The sequence below is a fragment of the Chiloscyllium plagiosum genome, unplaced genomic scaffold (genome assembly GCF_037043375.1).
Source record: "Chiloscyllium plagiosum isolate Xiang-an unplaced genomic scaffold, Cpla_swu_hap1 HiC_scaffold_32, whole genome shotgun sequence".
NCBI lineage: Eukaryota > Metazoa > Chordata > Chondrichthyes > Orectolobiformes > Hemiscylliidae > Chiloscyllium > Chiloscyllium plagiosum.
Genome location: NW_028270170.1, coordinates 16,816,589 through 16,835,938, shown reverse-complemented (window position 1 = coordinate 16,835,938; position 19,350 = coordinate 16,816,589). Strand labels below are relative to the sequence as shown.

At 44.7% G+C, this 19,350-nt stretch overlaps 1 protein-coding gene across 1 annotated transcript in view; it reads left to right on the top strand.

The window, feature by feature from the left end:
* ghdc (GH3 domain containing) overlaps positions 1-19,350 on the top strand; it is a 37,323-nt gene that overhangs the window by 10,886 nt on the left and 7,087 nt on the right. Inside the window, exon 5 of the mRNA XM_043674973.2 lies at positions 3,078-3,267. Coding sequence (XP_043530908.2) covers positions 3,078-3,267 — 190 coding nt within the window. The remainder of the gene's footprint in view (positions 1-3,077; positions 3,268-19,350) is intronic.

Sequence of the window (19,350 nt, the reverse complement as noted above, 5' to 3'; positions counted from 1 at the left end):
TACGTAGTGGGAGTCAGAGCCATTGGGGAAGTCTGCGTTGAGGCAGGGCAGAATTAGGGCCAAAGGGTTCATTGGGTTGCCCCACTTGGGAGCAGGAGAGCCTGTACAATAAGAAAATTTGCAACATGTTGATCCACATTGTATTCGACTTCCACTGGAATTCTATGTATGAGTTGTTAGTGGTTTGCCAATCAGTATCCTTTTCTGCTTGCAATAAAAAAAACATTGTTCCTTTTGAAATTTGGCATTCTTGCATCTGTCCCGATGAGTGCAGAAGGAAAAGCTTCATCAGGATGCCTTTTCTTTTCAACAATACAGTGCAATTTTTTTTTATTATGTATTAATTGAAAATCTTGATATGCAGCCTCAGATACTGCTGTATTCTGCTATTGATCTGGAGTATTTGACTTACCATGTTGGTCAGGTCTTTTTAAAAATTTGTTCATGGAATTTGGGCAGTATTGGCTTGGCCAGTGTTAATTAATTGTCCCTCAGTTAAAACCATGAAGACAGTAGTGGTGAGCTACTTGCATACGCATTAGTCCTTGGGTGTACTGTTGCGAAGGGAGTCCCAGGATTTTGCCTTAGCAACAGTGAAGGAATGGGGATATATTTCCAATTCAGGATGTTGTGTGATTTAGTGGAGAGCCTGTAGGTAATAATGTTGCCACATAAATAATTGTGCACAATTGGTGATGACCCCATCGACAGAGGTTTTATGGAAGGGCAGGCAATTCTTCAGACACAGTCATGCTTTTGAGATGCCTGGTATAATCCAAACAGATGTTCCATTCTTCACGTTGTAAACCCAGGAGGAAAATCCAGTCAAACTTATAGAGTCATCGAGATGTACAGCATGGAAACAGACCTTTCGGTCCAACCTGACCACACCGACCAGATATCCCAACCCAATCTAGTCCCACCTGCCAGCACCCGGCCCATATCCCTCCAAACCCTTCCTGGTCATATACCCATCCAAATGCCTCTTCAATGTTGTAATTGTACCAGCCTCCACCACATTCCATACATGTACTACCCTCTGCGTGAAAAGGTTGCCCCTTAGGTCTCTTTTATATCTTTCCCTTCTCACCCTAAGCCTAGTGCCCTCTAGTTCTGGACTCCCCGACCCTAGGGAAAATACTTTGTCTATTTATCCTATCCATACCCCTCATAATTTTGTAAACCTCTATAAGGTCACCCCTCTGCCTCCGATGCTCCAGGGAAAACAGTCTCAGCCTGTTCAGCCTCTCCCTATAGTTCAAATCCTCCAACCCTGGCAACATCCTTGTAAATCTTTTCTGAACCCTTTCAAATTTCACAACATCTTTCCCATAGGAAGGAGACCAGAATTGCACGCAATACTTGAGAATGTTTGTTGTTGTTGTATTGCCATAGTCTTACCAGACCATAGAGGCTGCTCTCTCATTAGAGAGAGAAGCGATGGATGGTGATTTAACCTGAGGGCTACCAGCCGTCAGGCAAGGGAAGAGGTTGCGAAGGAGAGTCTTTCATGGTAACCTCAAACCAGTGATGGGAATTGAACACACGCTGTTGGCATCACATTACTCAAAAACTGACAATCCAGCCAACTGAGTTAAACCAGTTCCCATACCCGAGAATAGCACGAACTGGTCTGACTTGTATTTCTGAAAATGAGACTCCGGTTTGACCAATATGTTCATTTTCATGTTCTACTGTTTTCAACAGTGTTTTCTTCCTTCACCTTAAGTATTTTTTTCTTTACCCATCAATTTTGACAGTTATAGGTTAGTTCTTCAACTTATTATCTAAGTAGGAGAAAGTGAGGTCTGCAGATGCTGGAGATCAGAGCTGAAAATGTGTTGCTGGAAAAGCGCAGCAGGTCAGGCAGCATCCAGGGAACAGGAGAATCGACGTTTCGGGCTTCCTGAAGAAAGGCTTATGCCCGAAACATCGATTCTCCTGTTCCCTGGGTGCTGCCTGACCTGCTGCGCTTTTCCAGCAACACATTTTCGGCAGTTATTATCTAAGTAGTCTAGGTAAATTCGCCAGAGTTCTACCAGACCTTAGGTCTGCTTTCTCATTGAAGAGACAGAGTGGTATGTGTAGGAATGAGCTGCCAGAGGAAGTGATGGAGGTTGGTACAATTGCAACATTTAAAAGGCATCTGGATGTGTATATGAATAGGAAGGGTTTAGATGGATATGGGCCAAGTGCTGGCAAATGGGACTAGATTAGGTTAAGATATCTGGTCGGTACAGATGGGTTGGACTGAAGGGTCTATTTCCTTGCTGTACACCTCTATGACTAAGGGCAAATTTTCAATTATAAAGAAACTGCCATAGACTAAGCCATTTCCAAAATCCCTCTGTCAAACGCTGCAGTTGATTCCTGCTGAGCTAAGGGGTGCAGGGGGCCAACGACAGCCTCCTCCCCAAGACTGTACCCTGCTCAGTACAAGACTACCACCTTCTCCCCTGCCTCCCACCCCCAAAAACCAACAGCTTGGTTTCCTACATGAGGCTGAAAATGAGCATCAACAGGACTGGAGCCCAATTCTCTCATCCTCTGACTTTCTAACACAATTTCTAGCTGCATTTGGAGGAACCGGTGTTGGACTGGGATGGGCAAAGTTAAAAATCCCACAACACCAGGTTATAGTCCAACAGGTTTATTTTGAGGGACTAGTTTTGAAGCCTTTGAAAGCTAGTGCTTCCAAATAAACCTGATGGGCTATAACCTGGTGTTGTGGGATTTTTTACCTTCGAGCTGGAATTATTGAACGGGTTTTTAAGAGTTTCATTGGCCTAGCTCAAGGTTGCAAGTGGCACCATTTTCAAAAAGATAACTTCAGACTCCAATTAATTTTGTCTGTAACAGCTTAAATCTAGAGTACATGGCCTGAGGGCCTAAGAACACCTTTTCCTGAAGGGGATAGGCCAAAGAGAAACAAAGAAAATATTTTCAGAACTACTAAGGAAGGGTACAGGAGTGGGACTGATTCAGTTGCTGGTGGCAGATGGGTAACATAGTTATGATGGACCGAATAGCCGCCTTCAGTGTTTGTGTTTCATTGTGATTCTGTCTCTTTTTCTTAGGACTGATTGGTGTGAACCTGTGGCCAGAGAAAGAGAAACGGCATTACCTCTTATGCCCGCACTCGATGTTTTTTGAATTTATTCCTGTTGATCTCTGCGGTGAAGAGCAGCCGCAGACTCTGTTTCTGGATGAAGTGAAGGAAAATGAATTGTATGAATTGGTAATCACAAATGCAGCTGGTTTGTACAGGTACAGATTATAATTTTACTTTTAAAAAAAATTCATAAATGACAAATTCTGTATCTCATGTTCTTTTACGTTTGCCATTACAAGTTTTTTCATTTTGTATTCGCGTATTGTCTAAATGGCCTCCAAGGCCACATTTTTAAAACCTTCTCAGAAATGTCGCTGGTGATTCAATCTCCTCTCATCTCCCCACCTCACCTATGGAGGTGGCAGGAACCAGCAATGCTCTTGAGAACAGTGGTTCCCAACCTTCCCAGTATCAGGCCACACTTAAATGATACAAATAAATTCCACGTCACGCCCACTTTTCCAGCTGAATTGATGTGAATGTACAGCCGTGCTGGATCTCTGCACAGGTGCGGTGCCTGGGAGTCTACACATGGACAGCTCTGCAGATTTGCACAAGTGTAGTCCGTGGAAGTGCATGGTATCAGCAGATACTGCCTTCTCTCGTAGATGATGTGGCTCCAGAGAAGTCAGAACCACAGACGCAGTCTCGCTGCTCAGGGAAAGTGCCACTGCTTCCTGAAAGTTTCACAGCCGATGTTCAGTATTATCATTGGTGTGCGTTATTTTAGGAGAGTGTCCTTTTAAGAGGTGAGTCACATGACCATTGGTGAGTCATTAGCCAGGTTACAGGCTTATTTGGAACTGATTTGAGATTTTGCTGAGTGCACAGCTACAAAATCAATGCCTCCCTGCTGTGTTGCAATAAGCAGCGAGTTTCTATGTTCTTTGTTTCTGACTGGAGCGTAGTAACTGTCGAGTGTAGAGTAGGACACTTCATACCTTGTATGCTGTGGCATACCAGTTGAAAACTACTGCCTTCGAGGTTTTCCTGAAGGTTGTCCAAGAAAGAAGGGACATTCTTTTCCCTAGAGATGATGACCATAGGTCATCCTACCTGGATAGAGGTGTCTGCTGTGAGCAGTGCTTGGGAGCAGTTTGAGAGAACCTGACTCTGGTGCTGCAAGAGGATGAATGATTTGCTGCACTCTGCCAGGGTACGTACCACAATGTTTCACGCTCTTGTGAGTCTGAGTTAGCTCTGTTAGCTTGCCAGTGCAGAAGACTGCCACATAGAAGGTCAAGGTGTGTCCCTTCACTGCAGCTACCAGTGTGGCGCTACTGGCACCACAGTGGCACTGCCTCTTGCACAGTTAAAAGGAGCTACAGCAGTCAGCCGCTTGTGTGCCAACAAGTCACTGACCTTTCATCACAACAGGAGAATGTAGACATCTGATGGCTTTACACTGAAAGTTTGAATGGAACAAGGACAGAAACACTAAAGCTGGCCTTTAAGGTTGAGGCCCCTTTTGGTGTTTGGCCGTTTTTGTGGGTTGTGTTCAGGTTTTCTGTCAGCAGTCAGTGTGGCTTCTTCACTTGGCAGGCTTGCTGGTCCAGTCAAACTTTACCCCAAACTCTTCTGCATTGAACACTATCGAGCCGGGCTACATGTGATTGTGACTTCTCATGTGCTGATCGGCATGGTGAGGCTTCACCCCTCACATTGTCAAAGTTTGTACAAAGAAACGCCCTTGCTCATGAAGAAGCCAAGCAACTGAAAACATTTTTAGTCACCAGAGCTTTGAGGAAGTAGTCTACTTTGCCAAGTGCAGGTCACTTATAGATACTCAAATTTGTGAACACCCAATTTTTTTTTGGCTAATGGTTCACAGTCATGAGTGTAATTCTGCAGTACCGTGAATGTTTGAGAAAGCCGACCTGCCTGAATGATTCTGAGAGTTGAAGTGTAAAACTTTAAGCCACCATTGGGAAACTGTATTGTTGTCTCCTACCCAATTATATTCCCCCTTCAAACCAGTCTGGTTGGGGGAAGCTGAATGTGATTTCCAAAGATTTTATGCTTAACATCCTTTTTAATGTGTGAAAGCTCTTGCTTAGCTTGATGTTGGGACAAAAGTAGAATATTTAATCTCTTGAGCTGGTTAATCATTCAGTTAGATCATGCCGAATTTTCAATTAACTCCACATAGTCTCGTATCCCTTCGTACTTTTGGTTAATAAAAAATGATCAACATTGAATTTATAATGAACAATTCATTGTTCAAGAGAGTTCCAGACTTCCTCCCTGCAGCAAGTAGTGTTTCCTGATTTCAATTGTGTAAAGTTGTGTTATAATTTTTAGATTATGCCTCCTTGTCCTTGATTCTCAGTCAGGAAAATGTTTCTCTTTATCCTTAGGTGGGATTGAGAGTGGTGGGAAGGATGTAAAGAGGGTCCAAGGTGAGTTAGTCAAGTCGAGGGAGTAGGCAAATATATGGCAAAGACAGTGTAAATGTGAGGTACAAAAAAACTGAATGGAAGAATTTTATTGAAATGTTGATGCACAAAGAGACCTGAATGTTCTTGTACACTGGTAAAGCAAGCACACAGCTGCAGCAAGCAGTAAGGAAGGTGGTTGATACATTGGCCTTCACTGCAAGAAAATTTGAGTACAGCAGCAAGGAAGATTTGCTTCAGCTGTACAGGATCTTGGTGAGATAGTGCCTGGAGTTTTATGTGTAGTTTTGGTATAGTCTTATCTGAGTAAGATTATACTTCCCAGAGAGGCAGTGCAGAAAGATTCACCAGTCCAGTTTCCTGGGATGGCAAGTGTGAGGAGAAACGGTGTCAACTTGGCTTGTGTTCAATGAGTGTTGAAGATTGAAAGTGGAGCTCAGGGGTTGAAACAAAATTGTGACCGAGCTGGGCAGACTGGGCGCAGGGAAGATGCTTCTATATGTTTGAGGTGGATGGTTCTAGACCAAATAACCTCCTATCACAGACACAAGATAGGCCATTTAGGACTGAGATGAGGAGAAATGTTTTCACTCGACATTGAGTCGGTGAAATTCTCTATTATATAAGGGGGTGGAGGACAAGTCACTGAACATATTTGTGAAATAAATGGATCATTTTCTAGAGGCTAAAGATATCAATGATATGGGGGAAAGCAGGAGAAAGCACAAAGGTAAAGGACTAGTCGTGATCATATTGAACGGTGGAGCATGCTCAAAGTGCCGAATGACCTACTCCTCGTAATTTTCTACATTTCCGTTTCCTTAATAGCTTGAAAACTTTGATCAATTTCCACTTAATTTCCTAAAGTCTAGGGGACACAAGCCTAGTAGTGAAATTTCTCCTCATAATTCAACCCTTAAGAGTCCAAGTGAGCCGATATATCTACGGACAATCTAGTTGCTTTGAGGGTAGTTTATCCTTCCTGAGGGTGTGGAGCTCAGAACATCTCGTAGTGCCTGAGGTGTAGTCTGTGTTTTGTTTAGCTAAAGCATGGCCTCCTTGTATTTGAGTCCTCGAGGTATCAAGGCCAACAACCTTACTAAACTTTTGGATATTTTCTGCACTGTTTCTTGAGATTTTAATGATCGCGATACCCTGTCTCCAAAGTCTCAAACCGCCACTGTTTGTAACTTCCAAGCATTAAGAAAGTGGCATTCTCCATTTCCCTGAATAAGTTAACTCTATTAACTGCTTTGGTTCTATACCCATTACCTAACAGCATTCCATTCTTTTAGTTTCCAACTTAACCACCCTCTGCAGCGTTTTAGGAAAGAGTTCCAAATTTTCACGAAGCCTTCACACAATGAACTGAAGATAGTATTTCAGTTTTTTCAATCAGAACTTGGTTGAAATGTAGAAGAAACTGCATCCCTTTTATATTCCAGCCTCTTCAACTAAAGGCTAATGTTCCATTGGGCAATTACATTTTTTCCGTACCAGTTTTTCATTGGTTTCTGTACATTGGCTCTTAAATCCCTTCTCACCCACTTAAAAAATACACTGATCTAAAAATGTATAATCTCTCACTTTTTGACACAGCTTTATCTGTCACAGTATTGCCCATTTTTAAATCCATCAATGTCCCCTTGCAATTTTACCCATCTACTTTAGTGCTGTCAGTCAACTTGGATGTGTAGCTCTTTATTCCTTTATCTGAAATCATTGATATTTGTGACCTCTAACTGTAACTTGTGTGTTAAAGTTGTTCTTTTTGACAAATCCAGTTCTGGTGAGAACATTAGAACATAGCTTTTTTTTCATGCCCTCAGCTCCACCTACCCACCCTCTCACATTAACACTTAATTCCTTTTTTGTTCAAAAAAAATCGATCTTAGCTTTAAAAACCTTTACTGAAGTAGCGTCAGCTACTTCACTGGGCAGGCAATTCCATCGATTCACAACCCTCTGGGTGAAGAAATTCCTTCTCAATTCAGTCCTAAATCTGCTTCCCCTAATTTTGAGGCTATGCCGTCTTGTCTTAGGCCTTTTGGAAATCTAGGTACACCACATCTACTGAGTCCCTGTTGTCCATTGTGATCATAATGTCTTCTTTGAATTCCAGTAGATTAGTTAAGCATGACCCACCCTTCATGAACCTATGCTGTGTCTGCCCACCGAGACAATTTCTATCAAGATGTCTTGCTATTTCTTCCTTGGTAATAAATTCAAGCATTTTCCCCAGTACAGAAGTTAAGCTCATTGGCCTATAATTCCCCTCCTATTGTCTACCACCCTTTTTAAACAGTGGTGTCACATTTGCTGTTTTACCAATCTGTTGGAATTGCCCCAGAGTCCAGCAAATTTTGGAAAACTACCACAAGTGCACTTGCTATTTCTCCTGCCATCTCTTTCATTACCCTACGATGCATTGTTTTGGGGCCTGGAGACTTGTCTATCCTTAGCTCCATTAGCTTGCCCAACACTATCTCTTCCATAATAATGGTTGTTTCCAGGTCCTCACCTACTTTCGTCTCTGTCGATTACTGGCATGTTATTAGTCTCCTGCACTGTGAAGACTGACGCAGAATACCAATTCAATGTCTCAGCCATTTCATCATACCCCATAACTAAATATCCCTTCTCAACCTCTGAAGGACCAACATTTACTTTAGCCACTTTTTTTTCATTTTATATATTTATAGAAACCTTTGCTATCTGTCCTTCTATTCTGTGCTAGTTTTTTTTTTCTCATGTTCTATCTTACTTTTCTTCAGAGCTCTTTTTGTGGCTTTCTGTTGACCTTTAAAACTTTTCCAATCTTCTAGCTTCCTGCTGTTCTTGGCCATTTTGTATGCCTTCTCTTTCAATTTAATAGCCTCCCTTATTTCCTTAGACACCCATGGCAGATTACCCCTTTTCTTACAGTCCTCCTTTGTCACTGGAATATACTTGTGCTGAGCATTTGGGAAAAATTGCTTTGACAGTTCTCCACTGCTCATCAACTGTCTCACCATAAAGTCTTTGTTTCCAATCCATTCTAGCCAAGTCCTCCCTCATCCTATTGTAATCTCCCGTGTTTAAGCGCAGGACCCTGTGCCAGACGAGATCTGATGCAAATGGAGATCAGCTTTGGCAGAGTAGAATTGACCTTGTCAATGTTTTTGATGATGTTGTAAGACACTGTATTACACTCACTTAGCCACAGTGTGGTGCTCTAATATAAACTCTGTTGTTATGTAAAATGTCCATCTCTATCTCAGATGGAACTGTGAAAGGGTCACACCCAGTACTTTTGTACAAAGCCAGGAAGCTTAGGCTCATTGAAAACCAATGCAAACATCTTGACAATAGACAATAGGTGCAGGAGTGGGCCATTCTGCCCTTCGAGCCTGCACCATCATTCAATATGATCATGGCTGATCATCCTTAATAAGTATCGTGTTCCTGCCTTATCTCCATAACCCTTGATTCCACTATCCTTGAGAGCTCTATCCAACTCTTTCTTAAATGAGGCCAATTTCAGCTCCTGATTCAACTTACATCCGACATCCAGACTACTGTTTGGGGGCCTGTAGATAACTCCCAAGAGGGTCTTTTTACCCTTAGAATTTCTCAGCTGTATCCACACTGACTCTACATCCCCTGATTCTAGGTCCCCCCGCGCAAGGGATTGAATATCATCCCTTACCAATATGGCCACTTGAGAATCTGGAGCTGTTAAAATAATGACAACCTATTCCCTCTCCATTTATCAATCTTTGCTGTAGCACTCTTGTTTTCACTTTTCTCCTGTTTGATTTGATTCATTGTCACATGTACCAAGGAACAGTGAAAAGTTTTGTTTTACGTGCAGTACGGACAGATCATATTCTGGATTAGTGGTGCTGGAAGAGCACAGCAGTTCAGGCAGAATCCGAGAAGCAGTAAAATCGACGTTTCGGGCAAAAGCCCTTCATCAGGAATAAAGGCAGTGAGCCTGAAGCGTGGAGAGATAAGCGAGAGGAGGGTGGGGGTGGGGAGAAAGTAGGATAGAGTACAATAGGTGAGTGGGGGAGGGGATGAAGGTGATAGGTCAGGGATGAAGGTGATAGGTCAGGGAGGAGGGTAGAGTGGATAGATGGAGTGGATAGGTGGAAAAGAAGATAGGCAGGTAGGACAAGTCATGGGGACAGTGCTGAGATGGAAGTTTGGAACTAGGGTGAGGTGGGGGAAGGGGAAATGAGGAAACTGTTGAAGTCCACATTGATGCCCTGGGGTTGAAGTGTTCCGAGGCGGAAGATGAGGCGTTCTTCCTCCAGGCGTCTGGTGGTGAGGGAGCGGCGGTGAAGGAGGCCCAGGACCTCCATGTCCTCGGCAGAGTGGGAGGGGGAGTTGAAATGTTGGGCCACAGGGCGGTGTGGTTGATTGGTGCGGGTGTCCCGGAGATGTTCCCTAAAGCGCTCTGCTAGGAGGCGTCCAGTCTCCCCAATGTAGAGGAGACCGCATCGGGAGCCACGGATACAATAAATGATATTAGTGGATATGCAGGTAAAACTTTGGATGTGGAAGGCTCCTTTAGGGCCTTGGATAGAGGTGAGGGAGGAGGTGTGGGCGCAGGTTTTACAATTTCTGCGGTGGCAGGGGAAGGTACCAGGATGGGAGGGTGGGTTGTAGGGGGGGCGTGGACCTGACCAGGTAGTCACGGAGGGAATGGTCTTTGCGGAAGGTGGAAAGGGGTGGGGAGGGAAATATATCCCTGGTGGTGGGGTCTTTTTGGAGGTTGCGGAAATGTCGGTGGATGATTTGGTTTATGCGAAGGTTGGTAAGGTGGAAGGTGAGCACCAGGGGCGTTCTGTCCTTGTTACGGTTGGAGGGGTGGGGTCTGAGAGTGGAGGCGTGGGATGTGGATGAGATGCGTTGGAGGGCATCTTTAACCACGTGGGAAGGGAAATTGCGGTCTCTAAAGAAGGAGGCCATCTGGTGTGTTCTGTGGTGGAACTGGTCCTCCTGAGAGCACATACGGCGGAGGCGGAGGAATTGGGAATACGGGATGGCATTTTTGCAAGGGGTAGGGTGGGAAGAGGTGTAATCCAGGTAGCTGTGTGAGTCGATGGGTTTGTAAAAAATGTCAGTGTCAAGTCGGTCGTCACTAATGGAGATGGAGAGGTCCAGGAAGGGGAGGGAGGTGTCAGAGATGGTCCAGGTAAATTTAAGGTCAGGGTGGAATGTGTTGGTGAAGTTGATGAATTGCTCAACCTCCTCGCGGGAGCACGAGGTGGCGCCAATGCAGTCATCAATGTAGCGGAGGAAGAGGTGGGGAGTGGTGCCAGTGTAATTACGGAAGATCGACTGTTCTACGTAGCCAACAAACAGACAGGCATAGCTGGGGCCCATACGTGTGCCCATGGCTACCCCTTTGGTCTGGAGGAAGTGGGAGGATTCGAAGGAGAAATTGTTAAGGGTGAGGACCAGTTCGGCCAAACGAATGAGAGTGTCGGTGGAAGGGTACTGTTGGGGACGTCAGGAAAGGAAAAAACGGAGGGCTTGGAGGCCCTGGTCATGGCGGATGGAGGTGTAGAGGGATTGGATATCCATGGTGAAGCTGAGGCATTAGGGGCTGGGGAAACGGGAGTCTTGGAGGGGGTGGAGGGTGTGCGTAGTGTCTCGAATGTATGTGGGGAGTTCCTGGACTAGGGGGGATAGGACAGTGTCGAGGTAGGTAGAGATGAGTTCAGTGGGGCAGGAGCATGCTGAGACAATGGGTCAGCCAGGGTGGTCAGGCTTGTGGATCTTGGGAAGGAGGTAAAACCGGGCAGTGCGGGGTTCCTGGACTATGAGGTTGGAAGCTGTGGGTGGGAGACCTCCTGAGGTGATGAGGTTCTCTATGGTCTGGGAGATGATGGTTTGGTGATGGGGGGTGGGGTCATGGTCGAGAGGACGGTAGGAAGAGGTGTCCTCGAGTTGGCGTTTGGCTTCAGTGGTGTAGAGGTCAGTGCGGCAGACTACCACTGTGCCCCCTTTATCTACTGGCTTGATGGTGAGGTTGGGATTGGAGCAGAGGGATTGGAGGGCTGCGCGTTGTGAGGGTGAGAGGTTGGAGTGGGGGAGGAGGGTAGACAGATTGAGGCAGTTAATGTCCCGGCGGCAGTTGGAAATGAAGAGGTCGAGGGCAGGTAATAGGCCAGCGCGGGGTGTCCAGGTGGATGCAGTGTGTTGTAGGTGGGCAAAGGGGTCCTTGGAAGGTGGGCGGGAGTCCTGATTGTGAAACTATGCTCAGAGGCGGAGGCGGCGGAAGAAGTGTTCGACATCACGGCGTGTATTAAATTCATTGATGTGTGGATGGAGGGGGATGAAGGTGAGTCCTTTGCTGAGGACTGATCGTTCGTCCTCAGTGAGGGGAAGGTCTGGAGGGATGGTGAAAACTCGGCAGGGCTGGGAGCTGGGATCTGGTGTGGGTGTGGAGCTGGGAGTGGGGGTGGAGCCGGTAATTGGAGTGGATGTGATGGTGGGGGTATGGGGGTGGAGTCATGAGCAGGGGTGGTGTGAGATCATTGGGTGATAGAACAGAGTGAGGAATACAGAGGAATCTCAATTATCTGGCATTCAATTCACCGAATTTCGGATGATCTGAACAAGATCTCAAGGTCCCAGTGCGTGGCGAACTATGTTATTCAGCATCGATTTTCCGGCATTCAATTAACCAAACAAAATACTCCCCGCCTGGGTCCTTCAGATAATCGAGGCTCCTCTGTGCAAAGTTACAGCTGCACAAAAAGCAAGATTTAATATTAGATTTGAAATTGAGGGGTCCTTTCAGAAGTCTAATAACAGCGGGGTATGTGTGATTAAACTTTTGTATATTCTGCCTGATGGAAGAGGGTGGAGGCGATTATAACCAGGATGGGAGGGGTCTTTGATGTTCCCGAGGCAGCAGGAAATGTAGATGGAGTTAATGGATGGCTTTCAATTGAAATATTCAAAACATGCCGATGTAAAGTTACCGTGGTCCCAGAGCATTATAGGGCTGCTCTGTCATTAGAGAGGGATGACTGGTGTTGGTTTAACTGGAGGTTCACCACACCTTAGGCAAGGGGCAAGGATGAGAAGGTGGGACCTTTGTGGTAACCTCAGGCAGTCTGGGAATTGAACTCTTGCTGTTAGCTTCACACTGCATTAGAAACCAGCTGTCCGACCAACTGAGCTAACTGACTCCCTGCATTCTGATGTAGTCTTCTGGCAGTAGCCCTTTACAAATCCATTCAAGGGAATTCTCCACGTTGGCCTCATCCGTGTGTCTTTTTTTCCCCTGGCATTCATTCAGAGTTACTGGAAAGTACTGAAAATCAGAATTGTCACTTGTTTTTACTCTTGTGTCACTCACCTCCCCACTCCGGTTCCTCCCCCACCCCAGCCCCAGCCCCTTGCACTTAACTGTCATAGAATCCCTACAGTGTGGAAGCAGGCCCTTCGGCCCAACAAGCCCACACTGCCCCTCTGAAGAGTAACCCACCCAGATCCATTCCCCTACCCTATTATCCTATTTTTACCCCTGACTAATGTACTTAACCTACACATCCCTATGGGCAATTTAGCATGGCCAATTCACCTAACCTGTACATCTTCGGACTGTGGGAGGAAACCAGAGCACCAAGAGGAAGCCCATGCAGACGCTGGGAGAATGTGCAAACTCCACTTAGACGGTCGGCCGAGACTGGAATCTGTCTATGTGGAGTTTGCACATTCTCCCTGTGTCTGCATGGGTATCCTCCCACAGTCCAAAGATGTGCAAAATAGGTGAATTCGCCTTGCTAAATTGCCCATAGTGTTCAGGGATGTGTAGGTTAGGTACATTAGTCTGGTAAATATAGGATAATAGTGTGGGGGAATGGATCTGGGTGGGTTACTCTTTGGAAGGTTGGTGTGGACTTGTTGGGCCGAAGGGCCTGTTTCCACACTGTAGGGATTCTGTGACTGTTAAGTGCAAGGGGATGGGGGAGTGAGTTCTAAAGTCTGGTATTGTCCAGAAAGGCACTTAGTGAAGAATCATGCTGGAGTTGGCTTTTACTCAGTTTTCTATTTATTTATAGAGTGCAGTACTCAATCACATCAGTTTCAATAAATGTCCCTTCATATGTGCTAAAGTGAAACTCCAGTTAAAGAAGCATTAGCGCAAAATTAGACTCAATAATATGCTATCAAAGTGCACAGTAACGCTTGAGAGTTTACCTAAGGGCAGCTTGTGTTGGGGCTTTTCTACCTGTATAGCTTGGCTTACAAATGGTCGCCTCACATCACTTTATCCATCCACAGAGCTATGTTGCTGCAGTGCTGTCTATCGCCTTCACTGATGTTATTGTTAACATATTTTAAAGTATTACCTAGCTTCTTGAGTCTCCATGTAGGAAATTACATCTAGTTATCATTCACTAAGTGTGTATGAACAATACTTTTAACATTATTAGCTGCTCCCTGAACAATGTTTAAAGTGTTAATAACATACAGCAATTGAGAAAGTGGACTAATAAGTTTAGTTGCTCCATCTTTTTCCATTTCAAGTCTAGTTACTCGCTATGTCTTATTGTGTCAGAGGTTTAGATTTCATTTAAGCTTTCGGGTTTGAACAGGAAGGCAATTGAGAGATTCAGGATGGTCGATTGTGTGACATCTCTCTCTCCAAGGCTATAAGCAGGCTTTGTTGATCAGACTGTTCTTCACTCCTACTTATACTGATAAGGCAGAACAGCAAATGCAACAGTCAAGAAATTCAGCTGCACTGTGCCTGATTTTCAGACAATAATCAAGCTAAGCTTCTCTGAAGGGAGATTGTCGAGCTTGGATTAGTAACCCAGAGCCATCTGGAGAGTGGGTTCAAATCTCATGGCAGCTGGTGGTGGAATTCACTAATAAACCTGAAATATAAGCTTATTGTGAATGAATATTCCAATGTTGACATTTTAGTTCTAAAGTAGAGTTAAATAGGCTTTTGGTTTTTAATTCTATGAAAGTGACTTTTTTTAAGGGTCAGGAACTCATCTTTTAGCATGGGGTCAAGCCAGCATTCCCAAGAAATTAAGTGACCTAACCTAAATGACTTGACAAGCTGCCTGGAGAGAGAAAGGCTAAAGTGTTTACTAAGTTGAGCTTTTACGACCCAGAGAAAGTGCAATAGATGGAGAGGTCAGAAGCAGGTTTGGTTCAGAAGAAGCAATCCATGCTAGCAGATGGGCTCTATAGCAGCTTCAAAGTGATTTTAAAAAAGCACATAAAGGCACACACAGAATTCCTACAGTGTGGAAGCAGACCATTCAGCCCATTGAGTCCACACCAACCCTCCGAAGAACATCTTACCCAGACCAATCCCCCTGTATCCCTGTAACCCACCTAACCTGCACATCCTGGACAACTTAGCATGGCCAATCCACCTAACCTGCACATCTTTGGATTTGGGAGGAAAACCGAGTATGTGAAGTTAACCCACACAGACAATGGGAGAATGCAGTCAGCAGAGGGTGAAATTGAACCGAGGTTCCTGGTGTTGTGAGGCAGCAGTGCTAACCACTGAGCTACCGTGTTGCCCTAGAAATTGTGTCCTTTTCTTTCCTGAAAGCTTTGAGAAAGGTCAGAGAGTTAGCCTGGGTTTCCACCTCAGAGGGACTGAGAGAATCATATCTGGTGCATGTGTAGAAAATCACTGAAAGGAAACCCTTGCGATTTTGTCAGTCAAGTAAGAAATGAAAGTGCTACAAAGGAGTGATACCTCGCTGAGGTTTGGTATCAGAATCATACAATTGTTATGGTGCAGAAGACAGCCATTCAGCCCAACATGTCTGCACTAGCTCTTTGAGCATTTTAACTTAGTGCCATTCTTTTGCCTTTTCCCCACAGCCCTGCATGTTGTTTCTCTTTAAATAATCATCTAATAGCCTCTTGAATGACTCAATTTAACCCACCTCCACTACACTTACAGGCAGTCCATTACAGACCCCAATCTCTGTGAAAAGTTCTTTTCTCACCTTGCATTTGCTTTTTTTCAAACCACTTTAAAAACCGTGCCCTCTGGTTCTCGATCTGTTTACAAGTGGGAACAGTTTCTCCCTATCACAACAGAAATTGCTGGATAAACTCAGGTCTGGCAGCACTGTGGGGAGAAATCAGGGTTAACATTTTGGGTCCAGTGACCCTTCCTCAGGACCCAGAGCTTCTCCCTATTCTGTCCACATTAAATCTCTCCAATTTTTGCTTTGAACTGAACTGTCTGCTCCTTGAAAATATTTTCTTAAACGTGTTCTGCACTGTTTCCAATACACTCACATCCTTCCCATAGTGCCGTGCCCAGAACTGTATACAATACTCCTGTTGAAGTATAACCTGTATCTAGCATACGTTTAAAATCTCAACACCAGGCTATTGTCCAATTTGTGTATTTGGAAGCACTAGCTTTCAGAGCGCTGCTCCTTCATCAGGTAGTTGTGGAACAGGATCATCAACACAGAATTTCTGCAGAAAATTGATGTCTGTGTCGATATGTACGATCTTCTTGGAGAGCCTCTTCACTTTTGTAATCTTTGGCTATAAATTCTGTGTCTTTTGCTATAAATTCTGTGCGCCCTGATGAAGGAGCAGCGCTTCAAAAGCTAATGCTTCCAGGTAAACCTGTTGACTATCACCTGGTGTTATGTGATTTTTTTTAACTTTGTCCACACCAGTCCAACACTGGCTCCTCCACATCTTGTATAAGTTTATCATAATCTCCTTGCTCCTGTACTGTATGTCCCTACTTATGAAATCCTAGAATACTGTATGCTTTATTAACAGCTCTCTCTATCTGTCCTGCCCCCATTGATGACTTTTGTACATATGCACCAGATCTTTTTTGCTGCACACAGTTTAGAATTTTGTGTTTATTTCACATTGTCTCTTCATGTTCTCTGTGTTGCCTTAACTTCTTGCATTGAACTTCAGCTGCCACCCATCTCCATCGATGTATCACTGTCCTTTTGAAGTTCTACACTGTCCTCCTTACAATTCTCCCTGACACTGAGTCATCTGTAACTTTGAAATTGTCCCCTGTACATCAAGATCTAGACAATTTATGTATTTCAAGAAAACAGTGGCGGCACAGTGACTCAGTGGTTAGCACTGCTACCTCACAGCGCTAGGACGCTGGTTTGATTTCAGGCTCGACCGACTATCTGTGTGGAGTTTGCATATTCTTGCCCCGTGTCTGTGTGAGTTTCTTCCCACAGTCCAAAGATGTGCAAATTAGGTGAATTGGCCATGCTAAATTGCCCATAGTGTTCAGGGATATGTAGGTTAGGTGCATTAGTCAGGGGAAATGTAGAGCAATAGGGTAGGGAAATGGGTCTGGGTGGGATACTCTTCAGAGGGTCAGTGCGAACTTGTTGGGCCAAAGGGCCTGTTTCCACACTGTAGGGATTCTATGCAAAGCAAGAGTTCAAATAATGACCTGGAGGAAACTCTGCTTCCTTCTTCCACCCCAAAAATACCTTGTAACATTGTTCTGTTTTCTAAACCTATACAAGATGTGGAGCAGCCGGTCTTGGACTGGTGTGGACAAAGTTAGAAATCACACAACACCAGGTTAGAATCCAACAGGTTTATTTCGATTTGAACTGAGGTCTCTGGAACATGTCCAGGGTCTCCAGATTAACAGTCCAGTGATAATACCACACTGCTGTCGCCTCCCCTGATTTGCTGTTGAAAACCCCATGACTTTGCTACATCAAAAGTTGACTATTTGCACACTTGACTGCTGACCTCCATTTCTCCAACCTCTATAGGTCTGTTCATCCAAAATGCTCCAGTTATATCTTAATCTGCACACAGCCCTGTTCACCATCACCCCCCCCCCCCCCCCCCCCCCCCCGTCCTCTTTGACCAATATTGACTGCTGGTCTCTCAACAAATTTATTTCCTAAAGCGCTCAGCCTTATAATCGAAGTTCTTCAGAACCTTTTATATTTCTGTAATCACCTCTAGATGAATGAGCCTCTTCCCCCAAATTGTTCTTTCCTTTGTCATTGGTTTGTCACTGGTATCCACGTTGCTGCACTCCCTTTTATCTGTAACCTTCCTCACTGTGGCACTCTATCAAACACCTTCTGGACACCTTGTACACCACGTGACCAGAGTAACCTTAATGAACCTTTTCCAAAAAAAGCTCTATTCAAGTTCATTATGTGTGATGTTGCTCGTGCTTGAACACTTTGACCAATTTATGTATTAAAAACACTTTTGCCAAGCACTTTTGTCAGTGAGACAGACAAAGGGACGCAGGATTTGCTTTGTGGTTGGACTGATTTTTTTAACAGAAACTTCCTTATTTAAAGACACCATGTGAGTATTTCCCAACTTCCCAGCACGGTGGCTCAGTGGTTAGCACTGCTGCCTCACAGCGCCAGGGACCCAGGTTCGATTCCAGCCTTGGGTGACTGTCTGTGGGGAGTTTGCACATTTTCCCCGTGTCTGCGTGGGTTTCCTCTGGGTGGTCCGGTTTCCTCCCACAGTCCAAAGATGTGCTGGTTAGGTGAATTGGCAATGCTAAATTGCCCATAGTGTTTGGTGCATTAGTCAGAGGGAAATGGTTCTGGGTGGGTTTCTCTTTGGAGGGTGGGTGTGGACGTGTTGGGCCGAAGGGCCTGTTTCCACACTGTAGGGAATCTAATCTAATCTAATATTTGCTATCCATCTAGCTCTGTCTGTCTGAGAAAGGATATTACCCACATTGATCCACACATTTGAGCTGGGTGGTTGGAAACTCCTTCCTTTCTGATGTAGAACTGGCTCTCTTCCACAAAAGTGGGTCTTGCAGGTCAGGGCGGATTCTGTCCGGGGTCGTCTTGAGTTGTCACATGCTCTTCTACCACAAGTCTCGTCGCGACTTTTCACTGAGCAAGTGGGTCATTGCTATGGGTCTGGAGACACGTGTTTCCTTCCCTAAATGGCATTAGCGAACCAGATGAGTTTTTCCAATAATCCATTCAAATTCCACCATCTGCTTTGGCAGGATTTGAACTGAGGTCTCTGGAACATGTCCAGGGTCTCCACATTAACACTACAGCGATAAGACCACTCGGCTGTCACCTCCCCTGATTTGCTGTGGAAAACCCCATGACTTTGTTACATCAAGAGTTGACTATTTATGCACTTGACTGCTGACCTGCATTCCTCCAACCTCTATAGGTCTGTTCATCCAAAATACCCCAGTTATACCTTAATCTGCATACAGTCCTGTTCACCCATCACCTCCCGTCCTCTTTGACCTCTCGACAAAGCTCTCAGCCTTATAATTGAAGTTCTTCAGAGCCTTTTATATTTCTGCAATCACCTCTAGATGTATGAGTGTCTTCACCCAAATTGCTCTTTCCTTTGTCGTTGGTTTCTGCACCACAGAGCACGTTTCTACACTAAAAGCACAGCACAGATACAAGATGTTTCTCTTCTAAATGTCAGATTTTGTGCAGTGCAATGGGATGCTAATGAGGCAAGATCTCAGCAGAGATATAGATTGTGGTTTATCTCTCATTTGCCGTTTAGGGTAAAGAAAAACCTACCACCATCCCACTCTCTACACTCCACTGTGCAAGAGAGGACAGATCTCTCAGCCATTCTTATTGCAGTGTGCAACTGCATTTGAGCATTCAATGTAGCACTCATCACTTTCTGCAAATATTTGTGCAAAGCTTTCAAATTATCCTGGCAATGAATCTGCATTCAGGTTAGGCTTTATTTCATCTGTTTGATCCATTTATATTCTTCTGTGTAACTGGCTGACTCAACACTATCCTGTGTTCAAGGGCTTGCCGTGATGGTGGCATAGTATAAAATAGCATTCTTTTGCAG